At 46.8% G+C, this 10,396-nt stretch overlaps 1 protein-coding gene across 1 annotated transcript in view; it reads left to right on the top strand.

The window, feature by feature from the left end:
• Positions 1-623: 623 nt before the first annotated feature.
• RRAS2 (RAS related 2) overlaps positions 624-10,396 on the top strand; it is an 88,024-nt gene continuing 78,251 nt past the window's right edge. The window contains exon 1 of the mRNA XM_065402684.1: positions 624-728. Coding sequence (XP_065258756.1) covers positions 624-728 — 105 coding nt within the window. The remainder of the gene's footprint in view (positions 729-10,396) is intronic.

Genomic DNA, 10,396 nt, shown 5'->3' with positions numbered 1-10,396 from the left:
GTCAATGGGATCATGTAATTGAAGACTAACATAATTTAGAAGCACCCAGGGGCTGGACTAGGGTGCCACACACAGGCCCAGCGGAGTCCCTAACTCGCCCGCCGGCTGGCCTGGAACGCAGCTCGCTGGGAGTAATAGGTTCCCGCCCGCCCGCAGCCGCGGGGCTGGGCGGCCTGTGTCTTTGCAGCCCTAGGCAGGCAGCTCGCTGGGGGGAAGCTCGGGGTTGCTATCGCAGCCCCCACCCCTGGGCGGACGCTCAGTGCCCGGCTCCCATTGCACCTGGAACTGGCGAAGCGCCAAGCCCACCCCCTGCCGCCCCCACGCCTCTGCACTGTCCTGCCCCCTCTACAGCTCCTCATGAATATTCAATAGGACGGCCCCGCCCCCCGACGGCCATTTGTGTAGCCGCGCTGGAGCCGCCGCTGCTCTCACTTGGCCCGTGGCCGCCGCGGTGAGGAGCCGGCTGGGTTGGGGCCGGCAGCGCGGATCTGCTCCCCGCCCCGCGGAGCTCTGGGCGCTGCTACTGCCGCCGCGACCCCGCCCGAGGAGCAGGAGGAGCAGGAGCGGGGCCTGTGGCTCCCAGTCCGGCCGGAGGCGGCGGCGCTGCTCGGCTCGGCTCCCCGATGGCCGCGGGCTGCAGGGACGGGCCGGGGCAGGAGAAGTATCGGCTGGTGGTGGTGGGCGGCGGCGGCGTGGGCAAGTCGGCGCTCACCATCCAGTTCATCCAGGTGAGGCGCGCCGCGCGGAGCCTCCGGGTCCCGGCTCCGGGGTGGGGCAGCCCCAGCGCCCGCCTGGCCGCCCCCGGCAGCTGGGGGGTGGAGGAGAGGCCGCGCGTTGCCTTGTCCCCAGGGGCGCCGGGGCGGGGGCCTGGCCACTGTCCTGCCTGCAGTGCCCGGGGGTGGGTCCGGTCCGGCCCTGCTCCGCTCCGTTCCCCAGGCATTGTCGGGGGGGGGGGGGGTCTGGCCTTGGCCTTTTCCCCGGCACTGGCGGGGGGCTTTCCCCCGGGAGGGGGGTGTCTGGCCTTGCCCTTTTCCCCGAGCACGGGTGTGTGTGTTGGGGGGGGGGGGGGCGGTCCTGTTTCCTGTCCCTGCTCCCCAGGCACTGGTGGGGGTTGGCTTTACCTGGTTTGGTGGGCGGTCCTGTTCCCTACTCCCTGGACACTGGCAGGAGGGGTGGCTTTGCCTCAGGGTGGGACATGCCCTATTCCTTGGGCACTGGTGCGGGGTGGTGGCTTTGCCCGGGATGGGGGTGCCTGCCGTGTTCCCAGGCTCTGAGGGGGCAGGGGCTGGACACTGCCCAGTTGGCAGAGCTCGAGGTTTGGGGTGCTGATGTGTAGAACTGGCTGAGGCTGTGAGAGCTGGTGCATTGAGGTTTGCAATGTTTGAAGAACCAGGTTTTAGACCAATGACTTTCAGTGTGACCTTGAGCCAGTGCCTTGGCCTCTTGCTGCCTCAGTTGTCCTCATCTGTGCAACAGTGTGAAAGTTGCTTTTCCAATATACTTTGTAGATGCATTGTCAACTTTAGATCTAGGTGGCTACTAGATCTAGATGTTTTCATAGAGTTCTGTTTGAAACTAATTTTTCCTTTCCAAGCTCACTGGTTGGACATGTGTAGTATTCTGTTATATCTAATGTCCCTTTTTGGGGGGCAGAGGTGTTCCCATTCATATTTGCATAGTACCTGAGGATAGGCTCCCTTCCTACCAATTGCAATATTTTTAAATGCTTTCCCATTAGAATTTGCTGCTTGTAGCATTGTCTGACATGTCATTGGCATCTAATGGCTTTCCCCAGCTAAAAAGGCTACGACAGTGAATGAACTCTATACAACCGGGGGGAAATATTGAAGGGTTTCACTTGTATGTCAGAAGCTGCTACCTGCTGGACAGTAATTACTAAAGATAACAGATTGTGGAAAATGAAGAGACCTGTTAGAACTTGTTAACAGGAAATTACATACTTGGAAATAAACAATAAAATGGCTGGATTTATGGGGGCAATGGAGGTTTAAGGATAGAGGGGTGGCTGGGGGGCATGCATAGCAAAGTGAAGAAGAATGTTGGTATTCTGGCCTCTGTCCAGCTGAATGTTTTTATTAAAATGAGTGATTTACCTAATGATGTTGACATAATAATTTGTTCAGCTGCAGAGTTGCCACATTCAGAATGGGGGTGGTTTATGCCTCTCAGTTGCTTCCATCTATAGACACACTAAGCATAATATAGGATCAAATTTGGAAGGCTTTTTTTTGGTAACAATATAGGTTAAAAAGAGAGAGAATTCTGCAAGAACTGATGGACTTGCTAGAGAAGTACTGACTTGCTGTATAGCTGTTGACTGGCTCAAGTCAACCTTGTTTGAGGCTATGTCTTAGCTAGAAATGCTAAAGCTGGGCTGCTGTAACCCTTCACTGTACACATGCACCATAGGCATGGGAGAGCTCCTCCCATCACTGAAGTTAATCCACCTCTCTGAGAGGTGGTAACTAGGTTTTCTGAAGAATTCTTCAGTCAGCCTAGTGCTCTCTACACCAGGGCATAGGTTGTCTTAACTACTCTGCTCAGGAGTGTGGATTTTTCACACCCCCAAGGGATGTAACATCTAAATTGGTTTGTTGCTGTGTGCTTAAACTCCAGATCATTAGAACCACTATTCTGTTACTTTCCTGCTTCAGGAAAAGCAACAGAACAGGCAATAGGGTTATGTATTTCAGTCCTATTAGAAACGTCCCCTTTCCTGTTTTGCCTTTTTCTACACCCATATCTCATTTAACTTTTCTCTCATTCCTCTTCTCCGTTTCATTGCTTTTGACGTTTGTAGTACTGATTTGAAGGCATTTAAAAAACAACCCTCTGTAGCTGTTCACATCATACCTGGGTACTTTGAATTTTATTCATTGTGCTGGTATGGATGACAGTGGAGCAACATCTTGTGGGAGAGGAAGGCGTATGGGGTGGATTTTCAGTACACTTCTTCCCTCTAGATAGGAGTATGACAGCAGTATAGAAAGTGCTACTTGGAATCCTAATGTCACCTTTGTGCATGCTCATTTAGGCATATTAAATAACGTTCTGATGGGGTAGTAGAATCTGCAGCGTGAGCCAACTGGGGTTTTCTGTACAACTTTTTTCCAAAGCTGGGAAGAGGCATTGGGTATATGATCGCCTAGAAAAGCCAGTGTTCTACAAGGTGTTATAATTGGTCTTTTAAAAGCTACTTATAGTCTTAATAACAATTGATATCCTTGTTGGACAGTTGAGTTGTACATTTAGGACTATTTGGATGAAGCATTTTAAGCCAGAATGGAGAAACTGGGAAGTAGAAACTGAAATTCAGTCATTAAATGAGCCATAAGTATCTGTTATGTGATGTAGCTGCCTTTATTTGATGGACATATTGTTTTTGGCTAGGTGCCAAATTTTATTTTTGGTTATTAGTTTGGAGTACTGCAAAGTTTTTTTTTCTGCTAGTGTTGCAGGAGAGTAATCCACACAGAGGTGGTAAGATTAGAATAATTGTAAACCTTTTGCTAAATCCTTCCTTGCTTGTAGATGCAAATAATTAGTTTATCCCTGGATGAGTGAAGCTAAAATTTACAGATTACCATTCAGGTTCAAATTTGATACTGTTGCCTTAGATGGTATTGCCTGTGCAGCCTTGCCTGCACACACACATTACATGAAGCAGGCAGTGTGTGTCAGCATGGGTATAGCAGCACTAGTGCTAAACAAGGTTTAACTGCAAGTATGGCGCTCTGGATATCCGTGTGTGACCCAAGGGCTTGTTTTTTGTTCATGCTTTCTTGGACTTGATCCCTGTCCGGTGCCTTTAGTACTATAGGGTATTGCAGGTGCTGCTTGTGACTTGAAGAGGATGGGAGGGGACTGTCATCTTTATAAGAGTCCTTATAGGAGAGTTTGGCTCTTAAGGTGTATCTACACTTGGAGCTGGGGGTGTGATTCCGAGCTCCAGGAGACATACTTCGACTTGCTTTCATTAAGCTAGTGTGCTAAAAATGTAGCCTCCGTAGGATGAGTTAGCTACCGCGAGTATATGCCTGGGGTCTCTGGGCAGCAAGTACCTTGGGGCTGCTAGCCCAGTGTTTCTCAAATGCAGCCACCAGGGGCTTTTCTTGTGGCTGTAGTCTCCTGGGTGGTGAATGGGGCAGGGGGGGCGCAAAGCAGCAGCCTTTCCCCAGGGCTGCCAGCAGGGGTTGGGTCTTGCACCCTCTGGGGAGACACATGTTGGTGGAGCAGGCAGCCAGTGAGTTCCCCACCTTCCTGGGGGCAGTGGGGTCAGGCTTCTACCCTGGGGCGGTGAGCGGCAAGCTCCAGCTGCGTGGTTTTGGGCTCCATCCCCTGGGCTTCGGGCTCTGTCCCTCAGCCATGCAGCGTTGGGCTCCAGCTCTAGGCTCCTTCCCCCCCATTGCCCCAGGCCCCGCTGCCTCCCTACCCACATTCCCATCTAGGGCTTAATTTGTCCCCTGGCTGCTGGGCCGGAGTAAGTCTGCTGTGGAAAGTGATATTTGTATGTTAATACAAATTTTCACAGCAGACTTAGTAGCTAGCTTGGAGGCTGTGAAAAGTGATATTAACATACAAGCGTCGCTTTTCACAGCTTACTAGCCAGCAACTAACTCACACACACACACTCTCTCTCTCTCTCTCTCTCTATATATAAGGCAACAAGAGAAGCAACAACAACAAAAGAAAAACCTTATTTGTGTGTCTATTCTTTACTGGACCTAAACAGAAGAGAGACAACTGTACATTATTTTTATTATTGAGTCTGCAAAAAAAAATCCTTACATAAATAAATTACAATAATTTGGACATGTATATGTGCATATTTATTTGTTTTTCCTAAAATTAATTAAATATTTTAGGCAAAATTGTCAGAGTGGCCACCGGTAAGAATTGGTGGCCACACTCTGAGACCACCAAAAAAATTATTGAGAACCCCTAGCCCTTCCCACTGCTTGCACTGCAGCAGCTATCTTCTACTTTTAGTACGCTAGCTGGATGAGAGCCAGCAAGAGTAATCTCCTTGAGCTGGAAATTATGCCTACTGCTCCAAGTATAGACATACCCTTAGAATTTAAAGCATTTTTAAAGTTGGTTCTTCAATACTTGCTATATGGTTCTAGGGATAGCAAAAGATGCTATTTAATAGGTCCCTCCTGTCACAGGACCAGGGACTAGAGCAGGGATTGGCAACCTTTGGCACACTGCCCACCAGGGTAAGCACCCTGGAGTGCCGGGCCGGTTTGTTTACCTGCCGCGTCCGCAGGTTCGGCCGATTGCAGCTCCTGCTGTCCATGGTTCGCTGCTCCAGGCCAATGGGAGCAGTGGGAAGCGGCATGGGCTGAGGGATGTGCTGGCCACTGCTTCCCGCCGCTCCCATTGGCCTGGAGCTGTGAACCACGGCCAGTGGGAGCCGTGATCGGCCGAACCTGCAGATGCAGCAGGTAAACAAACCGGCCCGGCCCACCAGGGGGCTTACCTTGGCGAGCTGCGTGCCAAAGGTTGCCGTTCCCTGGACTAGAGGCTAGGAAGGCCTTATGTCTACAGTGTTACAAAGGCAGTTGTCTTGTAGCATAGAGATTCATTCTTTTGCTGCTTTTCTGTGGCAAATCAAGTATTTTTTTTTAAACGGTTGCTAAATAAATCTCTCTTCTTTAAGAAATGTATAAAAACTACAGTCATATACTTTTTTTTTTTTTTAAGCAAGTTGCACAGTTCACTTCAGAACTTCATAGGATTAAGGAGTAAACTCAGCTGAGGATTGCATTACCTAATACCAAATAAAAAGGTTCTGTCCCCATTACATATGTTAACTGGGTTATAACCAGCATGATGTGGCAGGATCTAAACATGGCTTTTGTTTGCACAGTATGGGGTTAAACTCTTAGTAACATTGGCAGTATTTCACCCCGTCATAGGGCTAATTTGGCACTGTTGCTGTAACCAGTTTTGCGGGCTGTTTTTGCAGTCGAGACAGGGACGCCTAACTACGTTTGTGTAACTGGTCAGGTTGGTGGAGTTTCCTCCCAGCACTATGTGGTAGAATGTCCAAAGTGTGTTGCCTCACATGATTCTCTGTGTGTAATGTCAGGACACTGTCCCTGCTGAGGCAATATGGGGCAGCTGTCCAGACTTCCCCAGAATGCACTATATAGTTAGGGTGGTAGGTACAAATGGACAAGCACTGTTGTGATGGCAGAAAGGCTACTATGTGGAGACAAACTGCTGTAAACAAGGTGCTTTTTTTTTTTTTTATCAGTTACAAAATCTTGATTGAAAGTTGAAATATGGACAAAGCATTGATGTTCTCACTTAAGTGTGCCATAGCCTGTAAACTGACTGAAGACATATTGTCCAGCAAAAAGGCTTTTGGAAGTTATTTTATTCTAAAATGCATGCAAAGTACACCTTTTACTTGAGTACTAAATCAATGTTCCTCCTTCAAGACCTGAATATGCTATTACCTTTACCAAGTAAACTAATCCCAGTCTTTTTTCTTTTGGAGTAAGAATTATGGGGATGGGAGGTCAGTGGTGGAGAAAGGAAGCTGAGCTACTGGTTTATCTCTAGCAAGAAAGAGCACAATCAGTTTCTATTGTGAAGCCTCACTAGTGTTCAAAATATGATATTCTGTTGGACAAGATTTTGTCCCACCTACTAATTAATTAACATTTACACTGCAGATTATTGCACTGTTAATTGGCCCAAAATGTCAAAAGGCCTAGTTCCCTTCAGCATTCTAAAGCTGCTTTGACTTCTGACAATAGACCCCAGACACTGATTTTTCCTTTATCCCACCTGTTCTTACTAGTTTTTTTGTATTGTGGTAGTGCCGAAATGTCCCCATCAGGGTTTGGGGCTGCACTGTGTACACACAACAAAAACTGTCCCTGCCAAAAAGACTCTTCCTGCCCCAAAGATCTTACAATCTGATCTCTAACAAAGATATGTGATAGGTCACTCTCCCCTAAAAGAAACGACGACTGTTTGGTTACTTGGAGTGCAGTCATAAGGATCTCACGTCTATAGCCAGTTTAAAAACTAATTATATTTTCATGGTAGTACAACATTAAGGAAAAGCTAGCTTACACTGTAAATGTTGATGAAACGTTTCCCTTTATTTTAACTTTTAAAATAGTTGATTGTCATAAAATTACACAGAATCTGTTTAGAGTCTGATTGAATAGGCCAGTGTTATAGGTCTAATAGGAATCTTTTGAGCAGTCAGATGATCAGTTTGTCATCCCTAGAAATTCTTGGGGTGAAATCCTGGCTCCGTGGAAGTCATTGGGAGCTTTGCTATTGATGACAAAGTGGCGCCAGGATTTTATTTATTACTATTGTTGTAGTGCGTATGAGCCCTAATCAGTTTCATCCTGGAAGTAAAAGCCACTTCATCTATTTCTAGGATTCAGTCCTTTTTTTAAACACTGCTCAGCAACACAACAGTTTAGGGCAGGAAATGAGGAAAATAGTATATCCAAATGAAATTGTAGAAAGAATGTAGTCAAGTTGGAATTTGTCCAAAACATCATAACTTTAATGCTAATACTTGCAGATCTTGAAATATAGTAGTAAACCATGCTACAAAATGAAATTAAGAGCTTAATTTGTTGTTCGATGTTAGGGCTTTAATGTAAACTGTAAATTACTATTACCCCCAATCTCATACTTTTCATAAAATTATAAATTTCCTCAGGCAAATGTCGTTAAGTATTTTTTTAATCCTCTAGCTCAGGGGTTCTCAACCTTTTTCTTTCTGGGTCTATAAAATTCCAGGCCAAGCAGGGCGGGCTTGGGGCTCTGGCTGCCGGGCAGGGTGGGAGTGTCGGGGCTTTGGGTGGGTGGGTGGGGGCCCTCGGACATAGGCATAGACTGACTTCTGTTTTCAGGGGGCTGGGCCTGGTGGGGCTTTGGCCAGCTTTGCATGGCGGGGCCTGGGGAGGGAGCACTACCTCCACCCCCCGACTCACCTCAGCAGGCCACCTAGCCTGTCTGGGTTGGGTGGGAGTAGGGGGTAACCAAAAATTATAACTCAAAGGGGGGGAGGGGTTTTTGGCGGCTCAGCTCAAAAAGTTTGAAAGCCACTCAGGGTGTGGGGAGAGGCATAGCTAGGGGTTGTGTGCTGGGAGGGACCCCTCTGAGTTTGCTGCTCCCTGCAGGCCCTGCCGGCCCCAGCCCTGGAGCGGTTCTTGCCGGCTGCGCGAGCAGTCAAAGCCGAAGAGCAGCTGCAGCTCTGGGCGGCAGCAGCAGCAGGAGGAGGAGACAGGAGAGTGTTGTGGCTGCCCACTCCATGGCACCAGCCCGAGCAGCAGCTGCCTCACACTGGCCAGCTCTGGCCTCCTGTCTCTGACCTGACCAGAGGGCCCTTAGTGGGGAGTGGAGGAGGTGCGGGGTGTGTGGAACTCCCCAGGGACTGACCTACTCTGTGCAAAGCTCTGCAGTTTAGGAGGGCAATGCCCTCCAGTGTCCCCCTCGAACTCTGCCCAGGGGCTCGGGGCTTCTGCCCCTCGGGGCGCCGCAGCTCATGGAACCTCTGAAACATGGACCTCCAGGGGACTGCGGATACTGGTTGAGAACCACTGCCCTAGCTTTTAAGTAATGGTGGTGCACTAAAGTGAAGTTGTATGATAGTTCTGACTTTCCCCCCTCAGAAATACAGTAAATGACTGAACACATTCAGATCCAAAAGTCAGCGGACAGATTACATTTAAAATAAAGAGGGCAGTTTAACAGGTTGCGGTTTAGTGAACTAAAAATAGCTGGAAATTAGTGACTTTATTTTGTGTGGGTAGGGGGTGCTGTGCAGCACACACAGCTGTTGCCACAATAGCTTTTCTCCAGCTGTCACGCACTGGCCTGTCACAAAATACCCCACATTCCCTTCTTACTCAACCCTCTGTAACATTCCATATTTCCTTGCTCAAAGAAATGGATCCTAGTGAATACTTAACCATTCTTTCCACTTTTACTTTACAATCTTGTAGTTTTTAATGCCTAAACTGAGAGATCTGTATTATAAACAATGTACCGATGTTCTGTCGGTGCCCCTAAGGCTTTACTAGGAACACTTCAAGCTACTCTACAAAACAATGGAAGTATTTAGTCTGAAATATTACAAGTTTAGACAACACCTCTACAATACTAGCAATTGTAACAGAATCCTGAAAGTCATCCATACAATTGTTTCTCTCTTAGAATCTACTCTGTCACAAAAGTAACATAATCTGGTATATTGAGTAGACTGCACTGATTTACAAGAATGTACTCATTTGTAAATGTCACTTAAACCTTGAGATAGCATTGATTGGATGTAACTCAGTACAGGTCAGTTGAGTTTTTAGTTCAACACCATTAAATTTTAAAACATGTTAATGCAACAATATGCTAAAGGAGGCTGAATGTGTAAGAATACTTCAAAATGAATTTAATTTAGTAAAATCAGTGAGGAAAAGTGAGTGTAAAAATGACTTTGCGTCCTGTGTAATTTCATTGTCATCTTTACCAGTTTGGCTCAGTTTACAAGTGAGAGATTATTGTAAGCACCAGAGCTACAAATCAAGCCGTGTTCTTTCCATTGCTTACATAATCACCAGTAAGAGAGATTCTGAAATTGGAACGGAGTTGACCATTTTGTTGATGCATTATGTCAGTAGAATGAATTGGATGCAGTCATCCACAGCTTTATTGGCTCTGCAGTACTAAAAGTCATAAAGATTTGTCAGTGGAGCAAGAATATGACTTGCATACACGTGGTGAACAGGTGTTAAGGGGTCACTTCTTATGCTGCCATTTTTCTGAGAATAACTGTACTTGAAGAGTTTTAATTCTCATTGACTGGAACCAAACTAAGACTTTTTAAAGTAAGTTATCCAAGAGCTGATGGACCAAAAAAAAATAACGAAAACAAAAACTGAATCTGTGGTGATGTCCTGTGCTGAAGCTGAGAAGGGGAGGCAGTTGTTACTTTTTAATCTGAAAATTCAAGTTGACTTTAGAGTACTTACTAAATGTTTTGACAGTCCCCGATGGCTAATGCTTTGTGCAACTTGAGCATGGCATATTCAGTAGTTTTGTAGAGGCTTTTATACAATTTCTGGCCTCTGAGTAAGCTTCACTACCCACCCAGGAACACATCCTTCAAATAAATCATCAAAATCCAGATGGATGAGATGCCATAGATTCTCAGGCTATGACTGTGTGTGCAGCATGCCAGTTCTGGTATAGTCCTTACACTTTGATACACAGAATGAATTTTTTTCTTCTTCTGTATAATAGCACAGTCCAAAGGGCTTTCACATCTAAAACAAAAGGGGAGACGGGTATTAAAAAGGGTATGGTACAGGAAGAAAGGACAAAGATTATTAGGCCC

This window comes from Emys orbicularis, chromosome 4 (assembly GCF_028017835.1).
Source record: "Emys orbicularis isolate rEmyOrb1 chromosome 4, rEmyOrb1.hap1, whole genome shotgun sequence".
NCBI lineage: Eukaryota > Metazoa > Chordata > Testudines > Emydidae > Emys > Emys orbicularis.
The sequence above is the reverse complement of the archived record's forward strand: the minus strand, read 5'-3'. Positions and strand labels throughout refer to the sequence as shown.